The sequence below is a fragment of the Carettochelys insculpta genome, chromosome 2 (genome assembly GCF_033958435.1).
Source record: "Carettochelys insculpta isolate YL-2023 chromosome 2, ASM3395843v1, whole genome shotgun sequence".
In the NCBI taxonomy this organism is placed as follows: domain Eukaryota; kingdom Metazoa; phylum Chordata; order Testudines; family Carettochelyidae; genus Carettochelys; species Carettochelys insculpta.
This window is the reverse complement of record NC_134138.1, coordinates 161,910,861-161,929,169: the sequence shown is the minus strand read 5'-3', so window position 1 is coordinate 161,929,169 and position 18,309 is coordinate 161,910,861. Positions and strand designations below refer to the sequence as shown.

At 43.7% G+C, this 18,309-nt stretch overlaps 1 protein-coding gene across 3 annotated transcripts in view; it reads right to left on the bottom strand.

Moving 5' to 3' along the window:
• COL15A1 (collagen type XV alpha 1 chain) overlaps window positions 1-17,972 on the bottom strand; it is a 242,956-nt gene extending 224,984 nt beyond the window's left edge. For 2 of the 3 annotated variants that reach the window (XM_074987940.1, XM_074987942.1), the window contains exons 1-2: window positions 17,608-17,972; window positions 17,420-17,502 (exon numbers count right to left, since the gene is read on the bottom strand). In XM_074987940.1, the coding sequence (XP_074844041.1) occupies window positions 17,420-17,502; window positions 17,608-17,618 (94 nt within the window). In that variant the 5' untranslated portion in view covers window positions 17,619-17,972. The remainder of the gene's footprint in view (window positions 1-17,419; window positions 17,503-17,607) is intronic. The other variant, XM_074987941.1, reaches the window with a different exon arrangement.
• Between the last annotated feature and the right edge of the window lie 337 nt (window positions 17,973-18,309).

The following is an 18,309-nucleotide window of genomic DNA, read 5'->3' as shown; positions in this document are numbered from 1 at the left end:
CCTGCATTATCAGAAACCAGAGTATGGATGGTCAGGTCTGAAGGTTTGTGCCAGGGAAGTTAGGTCAGGAACCAGACAGAGCCAAAGGTCAAAGCCAGAAGCTTGAGTCAAAAGCAAGGTCAGAACAAGACAACCATAAGGCTAGGAGCTGGACTAGTTACAGGGCAGCACCCAGAGCAAGACTGGGACAAGGACGGAGCAGACTAAAACCTGTATAGCTTGTCATCATTATTTGGCCTGGGAGAGCTCTCAAGCCGTGAAGTGACATTGGGCTATTGAAGTGGCAGTTCTCCCTGTGAAGCTTATACACCAGCCCTGAGACTCACCAGGCCAACTCCTGACTTGAGGATGGGCTGGACCTTAGCACAGGAACCTTCACCACCACATGTCTTAATCAGGCATTAATTCTAAGTTGGTTCATCACCTCACACGTTCAGGCCTGGTAGCAGGCTATAAGAATGTTGCTGAAGAAAACAGCATATATCATGTGGTCTAGGACCATTAGGTTTGGAGTAGTTAGGTGGTAGCATAACTACTTGACCCCTCACCTTTTGGCAAACTGAGAACCAGGTGGATTAGTGTTTATGTAGGTCATTGAGCTGACACTTCACAAACTGCTCTCCAGTCTGCTCTGCATGGGCAACCGATATTGCATGGCACGTTGGAGAATAGAAGCAATTATTTCAGGGTAATTGGCCAAAATTCTGCATGTTACATTACAAACTCTAGACCTGTTTTAGCCCACCACCTCCTGCTACTTTCCATTTCCAAAATAGCTCTCCTGGCACACCTCCTGCAGTCCCGCAATTATCGCAGAATCTCAGACAGCTTCTTGCCTCTCCAAGAAAAGTTTGACAACCTGACCAGACTTAGCAGACTCAGGCCACAGTGGCTGCATAACAGCCTGAAACAATGCCTCCAAGAAGCATGAATTGCCTCCTCTCTCTCAATGGTTCCTTAACTCTAAGAACTACTTTTCTGGGGGCCTTGCCAACACAGCCCAGCAAAGGGCTGTGCGCGTAGCAAGAAGAGGGGAGTACAATAGGCCGGGCCCACCTGCCTAGGCAGACACACTTGGGATGCGTCCCTGCTGCTGCCCAAATTCTCTCTGCCATTCCAGCCCCTAGGTTCCCTACTCTCACCCACCCATCCTGGCCTGCTTCTTGTGACCCCAGCCTTGTCCCAAAGTCTTCCCATCAGGGCTACGTCTACACGTGCCCCAAACTTCGAAATGGCCATGCAAATGGCCATTTCGAAGTTTACTAATGAAGCGCTGACATGCATATTCAGCGTTTCATTAGCATGCGGGCGGCAGCGGCGCTTCGAAATTGACGAGCTTTGCCGCCGCGCGGCGCGTCCAGACGGGGCTCCTTTTCGAAAGGACGCCACCTTCTTCGAAGTCCCCTTATTCCCATGAGCTCACGGGAATAAGGGGACTTCGAAGTAGGTGGCGTCCTTTCGAAAAGGAGCCCCGTCTGGACGCGCCGCGCGGCTGCAAGGCTCGTCAATTTCGAAGCGCCGCTGCCGCCCGCATGCTAATGAAGCGCTGAATATGCATGTCAGCGCTTCATTAGTAAACTTCGAAATGGCCATTTGCATGGCCATTTCGAAGTTTGGGGCACGTGTAGACACAGCCCAGGTGTCTCACACATCACACTTCTAAAGCCCAGATTTCCCCCTTTCAAAGCCATCTTCCATCTGATACCTGGCCCTGGATGAAGGTACCTGCACAAATCCATGAGATATGGAATGGCAGTAGTGTTACTTACACAAATCCAGACACTGCTTCTTGGTCCCATCCACTGTGTTAACCCCTTTTTCCTTTAGTTTTTACCTGTTTCAATTATTTTTCCCCCCTTTCAAACATTATCCCTTAAGCAATAACAATTTGGAATAATCACAAGACAGCTTCCACTATACTTCCTTTTCATCAAATCTGAGAGGGAGAAGTAATAAAGGGACTTGGATTATAGCATCAGAAATCTGAGGTTTTTGTTTTTAACTATTGAGGACTCACAGACTTCTCACCACACAATTTGCTGCACAGGAGATTTACAAGTTTGGGGTTTGTTAAACAAAAACACTAGTGAGGAAGAATGGAAAACATTAAAACCAAATGAAGAGAGTGTCTGACCTGCTGGACATAACTACTGTAGCGTGTTTTCAATACCTGCTTTCAGGGCACATCTCAAAAATCCCATATTCATTGTACCGACTTTATGAGGGAGCCTCTCTAAATTATAATCTTGCACTAGTTTGTAATTATTAGAGGGGGGAGGGGAAGAAAAAAAAAATAGTCCAGCCACAAGATATTTATGGTTCATAAGTCTGTCTTCCATTTTATTGTGATACTTTCCATTTGTGGAACAAAACCTCCTTTGAATCTGAATCAGTCATTTGACGCTATAAGAATTATGTCATCACCAGAAATGAATCACACCAGAGCAGCCAGACAAACCAAGGTTCTGGAATAGGTTTCCAGGAATATACAATCACAGATCTTCAGAAAACTATCACAACACAGCCACTGCATGCAAGGGTGGTTGAAATATTGCTTGGAGTTGTTGACAAATTTGACTGTTCCCCCCCTTCCCCCCCCCTCCAAATTTCATTACCATGCACGTAGCTGGCAGTGAAAAAGAAACTGAGTTCGAAGTGGATTCTCTTCTCCTTACATTAATTGGTGTGGCAAGAGTAAGATGGCCTAAAATGTGGTGGGCATCGGTTATCCGCAGGTGGTCCTAGAACACCACTGGCTACTCTGTAGAATTTACCCAGAAGAGCCACTAAAGCAGTGAAAGGAAGTATTTGACTTGGCAAATGAGCAAAAAAATTGGGAAACGTTTTCCTTCTGAGGAATAAATATCTTGCAATTCACTGTATGCTATGCCAAAACATGACCATAAATCAGCGCTACTCTGAGTCCCAGTACCTACCACTGTGGGCTCTGTGACCCCATCAAGAGTGAAATGAATAGAGAGGAGATGCCAAATGCAGAAAAGTCTGGAAGCTCATGGTGTTTCCAAAGGCTCGAGAACATGTGGTGGCAGCAGATACACAAGTGTATGGCCTGGGATCTGTAAGGGTTTATTGCCATTTTCCAAGCAGTCACTGTAGATGTAGGATATGATAAGCAATCCCTTGCCAGTTCTGCAATGGGGTAGTCTGCGGTTCCAGGGGGAGGAGGTGATAAAAGTGTGACTCAAGAGGGGCAATGGGTTTTGATGAATAAAGTCTCCCATTGTGCATGCAATTATGTGGAAATGCAGTGTAGGAGTATGGTGTAAAATGAGCCGCATCACATTTGCTTAAACCTGGCCTTATAAAAAAAAAAGAAGAGTGAGCTTTAAGGATAAGCTGCTGCCAAGAAGATGCCCTGGCTGAATCTGATAAAGTACTTCCTATCCAGCCAATGGGTACAAGGTCCCAGGTATATTCCTGCAACTATAAAGTGCATCAGCCTGCCAGCTGCACAGAGTGAACTGACAGGAACAAGTATAATGCCAATATTCCATACTCTTCACATTACCTAACCAATCGCTGAGGCAGTTCACCGCCTTTATCTTCAAAGGCCAGAATGAACGCCAAAGGGTCTCCTGTGCATTGCACTTTTCAAACTCAGAGCCTGTTGACTGAATGTTCCTGACGGAAGACACTTCATAGTAACGCTGGAGACCTGGCTAACCCCAAGTCTTCCAGTTCTCAGACTGCAATACAAAATTATTCTCACAGACATTCCCTTAACAGCAGCAGTCATGCCCCTTTACCCTCCCTCTCCTCCTTTTCAATCCTTCCCACCTGGAACACAGAACGGTACAAAAGTTTGGGGGATTCCAGGGAACTGACAAAGTCCCCCTCCCATAGCCTACCAAAATAATTACCACAGAGACCAGGCAAATTGCCCCTTTTACACACACCCCCAGGTGGCTCTTCCAGAACGAGAACCAAATGATATTGAACTCTGCGTCAAAGTCAAACTCTGATGCCCATGCCATGTGAGCCCTTCAAGAGTATAAAAAATGAACCTGCTCATCCCTAATTGGAATTCTGCTCCCCCCTCACCATTTGTTTTATGCAATTTCTCTGATTTTTCCACACTATAGTATAAGACATGACCAGGATGTAACAATTCCACTGTAAGACCTTTAAATGATACTCACACTGCTCCTTACCCAGTTTCTCCCATAAAATGGACAATCTGGGTCTCCATTAGAGCCACAGTCTTACTCTTATCAGCTCTGCAAGAGGATTAAGGAGAACGCTACTTCTCCTTATCACGGTGCACAGGTTCTGCCTCTAGGTGTTGATATTTCCATTAATGAAAAGGCACAAGTGTAGGAAGCCAGTGGGCACAGGGTGCTGCAATAATGCAGGGAAAGGGATGCATGGCAAGGATTAGCATGGAGGTATTCGGCTTCCCGGCAAATATGCTTTAACCCTTTACAGATGTCCTGACACCTAGGGATTTCCTCAAGAAAGGGTAAATCCAACCTCCTGACAGGAGAATCTGAAGGCAAGTCTGTATTTCAACTCATGGAGTTTTCTGTTCCCAGGTATTCCATGTGATATTATACATACAACATTATATGGTCCTCTGTGATTACATTCTCTAAGAAAATCATTACTGGATGTTATTTCTCTCTCTCAAGAAATCAGTGACTTTTCAGAGCAACAAAAACAGCCAGTGGACAAGGCCTACTAGGTCACTTGCAAGGAATAAAGAAGTTTTAAAATAAGAGGTGCGCTAGAAGTGTTTTAAAACACTTCTAGAGCAATTGACAGTACTTCTTATAGGCCAAAGGTTGATTTTTGAGTTGCAAATACATGTATCAATTACTGCTTCTGGTTTCCCTGCTCTCACATTAAAGCATTCAGTGCTTTATAAGAATCCTCTCTGAAATGGTCAGAATTTAACAGTGCTGACTATATCTTAAAAGCCAGCAGGCCCTGGAGCACTTGGCAGGAACTTGTGTCCCCTGCTCAGTCCTCCCTAGTATACTTGGAGACTGGAGATCTGGAAGAAACTGGTTTAAGCATTTGGCAATAGTCATGCTAGAAACAGTGGGTGGAGAAAACAAATCCTTTAACTGTGCATTTGCTGAAGTTTCAGTCTGTAAATTAAATTCTGCTGAATGGGAATGAGAATTTAAGTCGGCTATTTTGTCTTACTTTTGCTATATAGATAGGTACAAGTAGTAAAGCCTTCCTATGAAAACTAATATTAGTATTTTGCTTACAAGAGGCAGCACATGGCTTTGGATTACTAAATAAAATAATAATAATAATAATAATAATAATAATAAATTGTGACTTCATCCTGGCTCAGATCCTTAAAAGGTATTAAGGGAGTTAAATCCTATTGAAATCATATCCTGGAGGATTGGAGCTCTAAGTCCCAAACCAAACATGAACTGAATCTTTGAGCAAAAAAGTTCCCAGGAAGAATATTCACTTAAAAAAAAAAAAAAAAAAAAAAATCAAACTTCTGACTGGAAGGGTTTTACCACCCACTGTTATAATTAATACACGTGATTACTACAATGGAGAGATTATGGGAAAAGAATCACTATTTTTCCCCCATTTATTTTGGGCAACTGACAGCACTTGGGCCCCAAACCAGCAATTTACTGACAGTGAGGCTTGACTATTTCACTACAGTACATTTCTCAGCAACATGGGGTGTGGCAGAAGCATAGAAAAAACAAACGTATTAGAGAGGTAGCCGTGTTAGTCTGTATCTTTGAGAACAAGAAGTCCTGTGGCACCTTATAGACTAACAGATATTTCAGAGCATCCTGGAACACGTGTGGTCTAGCAGGACCAGGGATGTTGCTCAACAAGAGCAAACTGGATTTGAGAGGTGTAGCCTGTCATATGAGGAAAGAATACCCAACTTTACACAGTATATTAACATACAAAAATGAAACAGGCACCAATGTCTATTCAAGGAGTCTTTGGAAATGTTAGAACAGCTCTGTAAGTGTGTGGCAATGCAGTTTAGTAACTGCTGAACCAGACAACAAAACAAACTTGGTATGGAGTAGTATGATTTAGAGTAATGCACAGCCAAGGACTGACTTTTTTTGTTCCAATGCAGCTGGAAAACAGCTCACAAGAAAAAGGTCTTCCTGTGGACTCTGCCAACAACACTGGGAAAAGTTGTATGAAAATATTTTATGCTGCAAGAAAATAAACAAGGCATATATCAAGTGCAAATCTAAGCACTTCCTAGTCAAAGAGGTTTGGACCTGGGTGCTGAGGTATTTTTACTCAAGCTGACGATATTTTACGTAGAATTGACCATACCACAGACTTTAGGAAGAATGACTTTTCCCCAAGAATTTCCAAGGGCTCTAGCTTCAGTCAAATTCCATTTCCACAGCTTCAGCACTAGAGTGAGCTCCTCTGGCTGCCCCGATATTCAGCTTGATCCTCACTCAGAAGCACACTTGTTACCACTCCTCAGTGCTCACAAGGTGAAGAATGCTTCCTTTCTTTACAGGCTGGGGGAAGAGCTGGCAGCGGGGAGAGTTGAACAACTGCCCATATGAGGAAGAAGAGAGAGGGAGAATGCCTGCCTGAAGATGTCCCATCTAGCAGCCTCCTTCTCTGGACCCCTTTGGTTAGCCGGGGTGAACACAGATTGAGTGGTTTCCCCCAGTCCACTGTCCCATTCATTTAATCCTTTTCTCAAGCTTTAGGGATCTCCTGCCCACTCCTCCCTGTAGCTGTAGAGTAGGAGCTGGGTTTTTTCAGGGGTGCTGCAGATCTGGCTAACTGCCTATTTGGGGGTCTGGAAAACATTTTCCCCCACTGGACCAAATAGGGAAAAACATTAGATCCTACCAACGTTCCTCACAGCATCACAGAGGTAGCAAAAAGGGCAGTGTCTGGAAGTGTAATATTAGAAATACACAGGGAACGTTAGTTCTTTGCTTTTGCAACTTGTAGTATCCAGTGCAGATAAAGATGCCAGAAGCCCAGCTCTCAGCTGTAAAGGAGACCCAGCATTTCACTGGTGAACCCTGAGCCTTCGGGGGGACCTGAGGACTTTGCAGACCAATGCCCATCCTTTACATCCTCTCTCTCTTGGAGACTGGGAGACCAAGAGGATTCAGAAGCAAGCTGAGTCCTAGGGGTAGCCTGAGATCCTGAGAAGAGCCCTGTAGCCCCATACAGATGAATGGCTGGTATGTGAGAGAGTCTCAGATTTAAAATTAACAAAGGTGAGGCCTGCCATTTAAATCCATCCATGTCTGTCTTCATTCCTGAGTCCCGATTAAGCCACAGCTACTCTCTTGCCAACAGACTGAAGACTCCAGAAGGACTCAAATATGCTCAGAGCACGACACTGGCAAAGGATTTCAGGTTACCTGTGCGAAACTCAGTTTATTTTTGGCAGCCTCCATATCTAGCCTGTCCCTTACACTGTCCAGTTTGTTGAGAGCTATGATTTGGGTGGCTAGAACATGTTAGGTCACAGTGTTAATTCAGGTATTCCTTGTCACACTATCCAGAGTGGCTCACAACCATGAATGACATCCTCAGGGCAAATGATCTAAAGAAAGGTAGACACCCTAAACTGGTGCTATATTGTATAATTATATTTCACCAACCCCATACCAAACAAGAACTCCCAAATTACTGCAGTGGTTTTACACTGGAGTCACTGACACTCCAGACTATCTTGCCATCCAGACAAAATGGACTGTGATAAATGGTCACTTACAAAAAATATATATATTCCACATTATGCCCACTCACAAGACACCACTCACTCACCTGGGTTGTGCTACATTCTAGATCTCACACGAAAGACAACATTAAAATAAAGCCAGCTCTGTAGCAAACTAACTAAACATTTATTTTAAAAGAAATAAGTTATTGAGAGGTTAAAGCAGGTAAAATTGTGCATACAGGTGAATCACTCTACAACTGCAGATGATAACAAAGCTGCAGTGTGCTGTCACTTTCCTCGAAGCCTGTGTGGATGCTCTCTATAGAAAGAGCGGAATGATTTTTTGGATCTGCTCTTTTGTCTGTGGATGCGCTCTTTTGGAAGAGATCTTCCGGAAGACCTTCTTTCGAAGGATCGCTGTAATGTAGCCGTAGCCCCAGAACGCTTATTAACTCACACAGCTGCTAAACACCCTGAAGACACATTTTAAAGATATGAAGTGACTTGTTTAATTTAGAGTGATGTGCAATTTGACAATGTCCAAGTGTTCATTCTGGAGTGGGAACAAGATTATTGCCAGCTACGTGAGCTGTATGAAACACTGTACTCTTTACAGTCAAGATTTACTGTCCTTGTTGTTGCCTTTCTTGGAAAGATAATTGAAAATAATAGACCATTTCTGTCAGCATTGACATCAGAGTAGTGGTGGATAATGAATCTTGTTTCACGCATATATAATTACTGTTTACTTGCATTCTTTTCCTACACCCACTGCATTGGCACATGGTGAGCAGAAATACAATCTGCCTACAGATCTGAATTCAAGCAAGGTGGCCAATATTTAATGTGAGTGAATTTGCAATGCTTTCATTAGAACTGAGGGTTCACTAGGACAAAGTTTATGCCAACAACCTAATGACCATCGCTCTCTGCACACAGATCCAAGGAAAAAAGATAAATATTTACTTTTTGTGAACTGTTGCTGAGCATATTATTTACAAAAAGCCAGCACCAGGTTGCATTTCTAATAATAAAACCCAGATGTTGATGGGAAACCTTTAAAATTCTTTAAAAAAATAGAGGACTCAGACCTAAAATATTTAGATATGGTTTTGGTTCCACATTTGCAAGTTAGTCATCTAACAGATCATTAAAATAAGCCCACCTTCTTTCATAACAGTGCCTGTCAAGTACTTTACACCAGTGGTTTTCAACCAGCATGCCAAGGCACACAGGCTTACTACGAGAACAGTCCAAGTGCGTGGTGAAATTTTGTCAACTTGCCCTCTGTGGCCCTTTGCAGAGCCACTCTGAGATGTATGTTGGGGGCTGGGTGGGGGGAGAGCGGAAATTGATGACCCTGTGCCTGCTGGAGCTGAAACAGCAAGGCTGCCTGAGTCCCAGCTTGCACAGGGTTTGTCAATTTCTCCCCTGTGGTTGCTCCTTGCAGCTTCACCAAGGGGAAATGCCAACCCCGCAGGACTCTGTTTGCTCTGGGAGGCAGGCGATATGCTGCTTCCTGGCCTGACTGAGCTAGCAGAAAGCCAGCCCCCAATCCCTGCTGTGGCAAGGAGGGAAGGACCGAGGGAGGGCGGGAGTCTGTTGGAGCTGAGATGTGGTTTAAATGCCACATCCTGGTTCCAATTGGCTGGTGGGGAGGGTAGCTGCTTTCAGTAGTTACTTGTTTACTCAACATCCCTAGCATGGCTGTTGAGCAAATTTGGAAAATGTGCCTGTGGTCGCTGTCTAAGAGGGTGTACTCTGTGGTGGACTTGAAACATTAATGCATTTGATCCTTGTTTAGCTTCTTGTATGCACTATGTTGCAAACCTCCCTAGTAAGACTGTAAGCATAATAAATGTAAGTAAAAGTGATGTTTATGAGCAATCAATTCAGCTGAAAAACGTGTGTGCACCAGGGAATTGTTTGTCTCATTGAAGTGTGTCGTGTTACTGACAATGTTAGGAACCACTGCTCTACACCACCCTAATAGACACTGAGGTGTTTTGACATCTGGAAGAATGACTACAACTCTGTGAAGAAATGAGAGCAAGGTGATTCAAGAGGCTCCCAATGTTCAAGTTCTACTATGACTCAGATTAAGCTCTCACAGCCTACAGGTCCAAACCCATGGCTCATTCTCCTGCACATATACTAATCTGATACATGCCATCATGTGCCAGAAACACCCCTCTGCCATGTACATTGGCCAAACCAGACTGTCTCTGTGCTACAGAATAAATGGACACAAATCATACATCAAGAACGGGAACATATACAAACTAGTGGGGCAACATTTTAACCTCCCTGAACATGCAGCTACAGACTTGAAAATTGCCACCCTCAAGAAGAAAAAAAAAAAATCTTCAAAAACAGGCTGCAATGTAAAAGTGCTGAGCTGGAATTCATATGCAAGTTCAACACCATCAGATGGGTCTGAATAGGGACTGGCTGTCTCATTACAATGAGTAGTTTTCCACTCTAAGCATTCTGACCTTATCCATATTCACTCTGATTGAATTAGTTCTGATGTAATACTCCCATCCTTGTATCCCTACTGTTTGTGTCATAATAAGAAATCAGCACTCTTTTAGGTGCCACCAGACTCATTTGTGCTGAAACAGACTAACATGGCTACTATCATGATGCAAGGCACTAAATATAACCATATGAAGTGGAAATCCATCAGAGTCATGAAAAAACGCACACATATGGACAGATGCAAACAGTGCAAACAGATGGACATCATACCAAATGGACTGAAGGTGATAATTGCATTATAAATCAACATATTATACAGGTTATAGTGTCAAAAAACTGTCAAAGAAACAGTTCCACAGTCAAAAACTACCAGAATCACCTGACCAGCATCCTGTACAGCATACAGGAGAAAAATCAAGAATGAGCCCTCAAAACTGAAGATTGGTTTCGTATGAGTATCTTCCACACAAACTTCCATATAACTGCACTTACCAAAATGAGACATGGTATTTATAACACACACTTTGCTTCTTTTTGGAGATAAAAGGATATTAAAATACCTCAACTCGTACAGGCCACAAGGACCCACACCAGTGATACCCTCAACTTATCCAACAATATTGTTAATCTATCCAGCTACATGCTTAGCCTGGCAGAAGAGTCTATCCCATCTTGGGGACCCCCTTTCTGCGCCCCCCCCCCCCAACATGATGCAGTTTTGCTATCTCCAACTCAAGGTATATTTTCACCATGCCACTGAACAGCACACTAACCCACAGAAACCATCCTCCCAATACTCCACCTGACTTCTACAAAGAGCACTTCTACCAACCTGCACAGGCTGAAATTGTGAACAAGCAGCATCACTTGCCCCATAATCTCAGCCGTGTAGAGCACAGTCCTTCCATGGTCTCGGAAACAACTCCAAAATTATCAAAGAGGCTGACAAAGCAGGCCCTGAAGTCATCAATAATAAGACGACAGATTATGAACTGGAGGCTGCTAGACAACTCTCCAACATCACATTCTACAGACCACTATCCTCTCATCCCATGGAAGAGTACTAAAAGAAACTGCACCATCTACTCAAACTGCATGAAGCAGCCCAGGAACAAGTCTTCCCAGATACACCCCCAGAGCCCTGAACATCAGCATTCTAGCTTCTATAAAAGGGCTATAAAACTGGAAATCCTGGACACCTCACCATCTCGGGCACTGGCACTCTTATAGCAGGATTGTCTGGCTATATAGGCTACGTCTACACGTGCACGCTACATCGAAATAGTCTATTTCGATGAATAATGTCTACACATCCTCCAGGGCTGGCAACGTTGACGTTCAACTTCGACATTGGGCAGCACCACATTGAAATAGGCGCTGCGAGGGAACGTCTACACGCCAAAGTAGCACACATCAAAATAAGGGTGCCAGGAACAGCTGCAGACAGGGTCACAGGGCGGACTCAACAGCAAGCCGCTCCCTTAAAGGGCCCCTCCCAGACAGTTGCACTAAACAACACAACACAAGATCCACAGAGCCGACAACTGGTTGCAGGCCCTGTGCATGCAGCATGGATCCCCAGCTGCTGCAGCAGCAGCCAGAAGCCCTGGGCTAAGGGCTGCTGCACACGATGACCATAGAGCCCCGCAGGGGCTGGAGAGAGCGCGTCTCTCAACCCCTCAGCTGATGCAGACCCCGCTATTTCGATGTTGCGGGATGCAGATCATCTACACGTGCCCTACTTCGACGTTCAACTTCGAAGTAGGGCGCTATCCCATCCCCTCATGGGGTTAGCGACTTCGACGTCTCACCACCTAACATCGATTTCAACTTCGAAATAGCACCCAACACGTGTAGCCGTGATGGGCGCTATTTCGAAGTTGGCGCCGCTACTTCGAAGTAGCGTGCATGTGTAGACGCAGCCATAGAGTCTTTCCTCCAGCCTATGCTACCAGAATTCCCAGCTACCTTCAAGACTCCAAATTTGTGAAGAAACTACAATCCATTGGTGATCTTCCAGAAAACACCATCCTAACCCCCTATGGATGTAAAAGTTCTCCATCCAAAGATGAATTACGAGCTGTATCTCCAACGATGTCCTGGCACAGCTGGTTGTGGGTGAGAACAAAAAAAAGTCACAAAGCCCAGCAACCATTTCAGATTTGGGAATGATTTTTACTTTAAGTCAGCAGCACTACTAAGAGACCAGCATGGCCCCACAGTATCTCAACATTTTTATGCTACCTTAGAACAATAATTCCTCACTTCTCATCCCCAAATGCCCCCCTTTATTTGTGCTACATTGATGACATCATCATCTGGACCAAGGAAGGAATCCCTTGAAAAATTCCACTGTATTTCAACAATTTTCACACAACCATTAATCTCAGCCGGGACCATTCAACACAAGAGATAGGCTTCCTGGACATTACAGTGCAAGTAAGTGATGGCCACATAAACACCATTGTTTACAGCAAAGCTGACTGCTATACTTACCTACTTGCCCGCAGCTTTCATCCAGATCACATCATACAATTCCTCATCAACTGCCAAAAATCTACGCTACAACTGCATTTGCTCCAGTCCCTCAGACAGAGGCAAACACTTTTAGGATCTTTATCAAGAATCCTTAAAACCACAATACCTACCTGGGAAAGTTAAGAAACAGGTTGACAAAGCCACGCGAGTACCCAGAAATCACTTACTACAGGACAGACCCAACCAAGAGCAGCAGAATGCCTCTGGCCACTACGTAGTGCTTCCAGCTAAACCCTCTCCAGTCCACCATCAGGTATCTACAGCCTATCCTAGACGATGATGCCTGCCTTCCAAGGTCTGAGAAAGCCAGGGAGATCCTTGCTTAGGACAGCCCCCACAACCTGAAAAACACACACACCACCATTCTACACCCCACAATACAATTAACAACCCAGAAACCAATCCCTGCAACAAACCCCATTGCCAACTCTGGCATCATAGGCCAACTCTGGACCTAAACCCATCAGCTGCACCATCAGAGGCTCATTCACCTGCATATCTATTAATGTGATAGATGCCAACATGTGCCAACAATGCCCCTCTGCCATGACAAACCAGACTCTCTCTATACTGAAGAATAAGTGGATACAAGTCAGATATCAAGAAAAACAACATACAAAAGCAGTGGGAGAACACTAACCTCCATGGACACAGACTTAAAAATTGCCATCCCTGAGCAAAAATCCTGAGAAACAGGCTGAAAAGTAAAATGGCTGAGATGGAATTCATATGCAAAATTGACACGATCAGAATGGGTCTGAACAGGAAGTGGGAATGGTTCTCTCTTTACACTAGGTAACTTTCCAGTTTAGGTACTCTCACCTTCTGATCTACATGCCCCCTGAATGAATTAGTTCAGATGTAACGTTCCCATCTCTGTATCCCTACTATCTGCTTCTTTTTCCTTTTACTTCATGCACCTGAGAAAGTGAGTTGCAACTCACAAAAGTTTACGCCATAATAAAATTGTTGGTCTTCTGATGCCACTGAACTCCTTGTTTTCAATTCCAAATCTGACACCACGACTGGGACTGTATCACAATTCTGGATGATTTCCATGTATCTTCAACCCCCATTGACTTTAAGAACAGCAAAAGGCGCAGAGCACCTTGCAGAAAGAGGTCTTTAGTATCCAGTACGACATGCTGATATCAAAACAGAAGTGGGGTTCGTAGTTTTTAAATGGCCAAAGCAAGGCAGTATCATGACTAGAAGAATTTCTAATATGAACCTAAATAGCTGACAATCACTGAGGTAAATACATCAGCTCCATCACTTCACCTTAATAGGCTCTGACACCTCGAAAATAGGGTACAATTTGGTGCAAATTTAATCTCTGTTATCAGTCTGATAACATTCAGTGGCCAGATTCTGCCTGGCCCCTACCAGTGCAGTGGGACAGTGCAGTGGAAAGGGCCAAGGATCTTCCCACCCCTTTTGAGACCACTCTGTGGAGTGCAGGGATTTCTCCCACTCTGCTCCCTCTTGGTGCATATCACCTGCCAGGGCAAAGAGCATGATGGGCCATGGACGACCCACTCATGTACCAACAAGTGAAGTGGTACAGAAGCGGGGAAAGGAAGCTTCAGTGTGCCTCTGAACACCAAAGCTTTGTCTGTATGGCACAGTCTAGCCACAAATAAATCATTCATTGGAGGTGAGGTTTTTCACATGAATGTGCGATCTATTCAACTAGCTGCCAAATACTCCAACTTTACTCAAACACTTAGCTGCCTTGCATACCCTCTGTGCTTTCAGACAGTTAAAATCTACTCTACCCTTCAAAAAATTTTGACTGACCATTAGCTCAAGGTACAATAAAAAGGGGCTGAAGATACAATAACTCCATGGGCCGGTAGCTAAATTAAAATAAGGCACTATGTCATGAGGAAAACCTTGTGCAATGCAATGTATAATGTAGCAGCAACTAATTCTGTATTCTAGCTGAACAACAAAACGGAACTCTTGCATTTGCTGTTGTGCTAAAAATTAGGGATTTGATTATGCCATTTAAGCCGAGTCAACGACAGGGTACAGAGCCACCGCACCAGAAAAAACACTTCAGGTTTTCTGGCTTTGCAGGGCAAGATACTTTCTGGATTTCCTGGGCATGCACAGGCTGCATATTCACTGATACACCCCTTTGTGGCATACAGCATACTCGCCTGGCTGGCAGGGTCCTCTCCCTTTGAGTTTCCCTGAGCAGAAGGAGGGAGCCTGGTGTGCCTGGGGGGAGGGAGTTATTTCAACAGTCTCCAAAGCACAGAAGCACCAAACTACAAAGGCGTTTTGTGGGTTTATTCTTAGCATTGCAGCGTCTAAATTTTAGCATCATGGACGGATGACCTTTGTATCCTCCTGATTGGTGATGCTACCAAACAATGTTCTATATCTTGCTTACAAGGTACATGGAGACTTTCCCAACCTACTAAGCCTCCCTTGATTAACAAGAAGAGCTATAGGGGGCTCAAGCTGTCACTCTTACTCAGCTTGAGTAGCATTCCACACACACACACACGCACTGCACTGGCCTCTAAATTCCAGGTCCAACCTCTGACAGATGGGCAGGCAATGCTAATGTCTCTGAGCTTTACCTGCCTTCATCTCCATGGCTAGAATCACTTTTTACAATGGAATTTATAGCAAAGGAAAGATGTAAATTTAAAACTACAGTGTACACAAATCACCACCAAGAAATAAACTCTTAAAACTAAGTGCGTGAGGCAGGGCCAAATTGTTGTTCTAGGCCACGGTCACCTAGCAGGGGGAGAGAGAGAAGTGAAGTAGCAGGACGAGGCAACACCCAGATCAAAGGCGAGGAGAAAACTGGAAACCACAATAATGCTGAAAACAGGGGCTTTAAGGCATAATCTGCTTCGAGTTTACTAGAGTTTAGGAAATGGAAACATTAAAGAGAAAAAGTCAGGCCAATATTTCTTAGGTTGAATGCCCACGGCAATGGGGTTAGCAATGGTAGCTAGCTAGAAACCTTAAACTGACAATCCTCAGCTCCTTTCAGGTACAAGCAGCTAAACCCCACATGGGAAACTGTGCACTTATCAGGCTGATTACTGAATTACTTGCAAACATCCTCTACACATTAATAGGACAGGAGTTTCCAGTTCACTGAGCTACTATTGTATCTCAGCGTACCGTTCCATACAAATATATTTATGGCTTGAGCCTTCTCTGTGGGGAAAAAAAGGAGAGGACTGCACAACGAACTATAGGATCAATGCTCCCTGATGCTGAGCACTCTGAATTCACATTCAGGCCAGTTGTAGGTGACGACAATCAGCATCTTACAGAACTGAATGTAATTTGTATTACATACAGGCATGTATCTGGTGGCACATCTTTGTGCTAGATCTATCTCTTGCCAGAATTTCTCTCTTATTTAAAGTATGATTAATGTATGACCCATACAGTTATGGCCATATGTAGATTTCTACACTACATGTCTCCATTTGACTGTCCAATCTAGGATAAACATTTTACTCATTGTGCTTGCTGCGTTTGACTCTACAGGAGAAATAAATCTTCACAAGATGCTGCAAGTTTGATCCAAGTAGTACATGAAACAATCTGTACTAAGAGAAAAATCAAAATACAAGCAATCCTTGCCCTTCTCTCATAGTTTGTTCCCAGTGGTAGCATTCTAACTAGATGCAATGTATATAAACCTATCTTGCCTGGCCACTATGCAAAAAGCCTTGCAGTTAGCATTTGCTGACATGTGACATGCCTTCCAGTGAAGTGAAAGGCACAACTAGCTGCAGTTTTCACTGTTAAATTGCCACACGTTGGGTGGCTTGGCTCAGATGACGAATACTTAAATCTCTACTCTCCAGTCTGTATTTTCTATGAAGTGCCTTTTTAGTGTTCCCATACTGATAGAAGCTAAGTGCTGCTTTATAAAATCAAGATCCACAACTAATTCTGTTTGAAGGAGGAGCTAAACTTTAAGGTATAAGACCCATACCCAATAATCTGTGCTGTAAACCTAGCATTTCGGTGTCTGCTTTTTGTCCCCTATAAGGCTTAACACACCACAGTATCTTTCAAGATACACTGAAAGGTGATATCACCTGTACAAACTGCAAGGCTGGCATTGACCGTGCTACAAAAGCACGCATTGTATACCTATAGAGAGGGATTTTCACTCACAAAAGTAAGCCAGTTAGATTTTCAGTTCAGCTTGCTAAACAAAAAACGAATAACTGAAGAGATCTGAAAGACTCCATATGCTCAGGCATTCTGGAGCTCAAATTCATATACACCCAGAAGCAGTATCACGGAATGCCTTGGAGAGCACACTACACTCAGCACTTCCTCCTGTTAACATCAGAATGACAGATGTATCCCCGTGTAACTGCTTGCTACAATGCTGCTGCATTTCTGTAAACCCAAGTACAATTTATGTACACCACCTAAGACACAGCGCTCTTATCGCGCTCAATGTTGAGAGAGCACATCCTATACTCTCTTACTTCTGGAGGCCCATTTATTTATGTTAACCTGCTTCCCCCCAAGCCCCCTTTCCAGAATGAATGGCAACTTGCAGCTTTAAACCATCAGCCTTCCCAAGTTAAACTGAGAGCAGCAGTCAGCAAATGTATCAGAAATTGGACATGCACAATGTTTTCCATATTAGGAATGTGGCTTTCAAAAGAAAAAAAACTCTTAAACTTAATTCAAAAAGTGATCTGGGAAGTTTCTTACCTTCTATGACCTGAGCTGTTAAAACAGCCGGGAGAAAGGAGCCCCAGAGCAGTAGTAGCAAATTCCATGGCCACCGGCAATGCCTGGAGCAAATTTGCCAAGAAGAGGGAGGAAAAAAAAGAGGGGGGAGAGATAAGACTAAAATTTAAAAGGCAGAAATACAAGGAAAAAAAAGTTAGCACTCTTACCTTGACAGCATTTTTTTTTAAAGTTTGTTGCAAGACTTTAAGTGGGAGGAATGCTCAGTGACCATGCATTTTTACTTCTGAAAAGAAAATGTTAACAAAAATTGAAATCTGTTGTCTCCTCCAACGTTCAGACATGAGTGAAACAAAGGCAGCTCTCAGGCTCTCTCAGTGACTCATTGCAATGAGTGCTCCTACTGAAATTTGACTCCTTCTAGATTTTCCTTTCAGACCACTGCCTTAAAACTCCTTAACCTTATTCCCTACCTTATTAGCAGAAACCCACTTTTGCTGGGCATCCTTTCATTTCTATCATTATCCACTCATGTCTAACGACAGTCTACATACACTAACACATGCCAGTAGAGCTTCTCCGCACCCTGTCCCTTTCCCCACTAATCAGCTCCACCCTCTGACTCAATAAAATATAAACCTCCATCATCCTTCTCTCCAATATAGACAAAACTCCATATGGTATTCAACATTTCTCCAACCAGACAGATTAGCCAAGTTAACTTCAGCAAATTCTAAAGCAATGAATAAAAAGACAACCATAAGCTGCAATATGTGTACAAGTGAACAGGGCTATGAGGGCTACAATCGCCAGAGAAATTTCTGATCCCATTCTTATCTCTGGCATATCCTATATTTATAATACTCATGTTTATAAACATTTACAATCTCAGTGCAAGTTCTGTCTGGGTT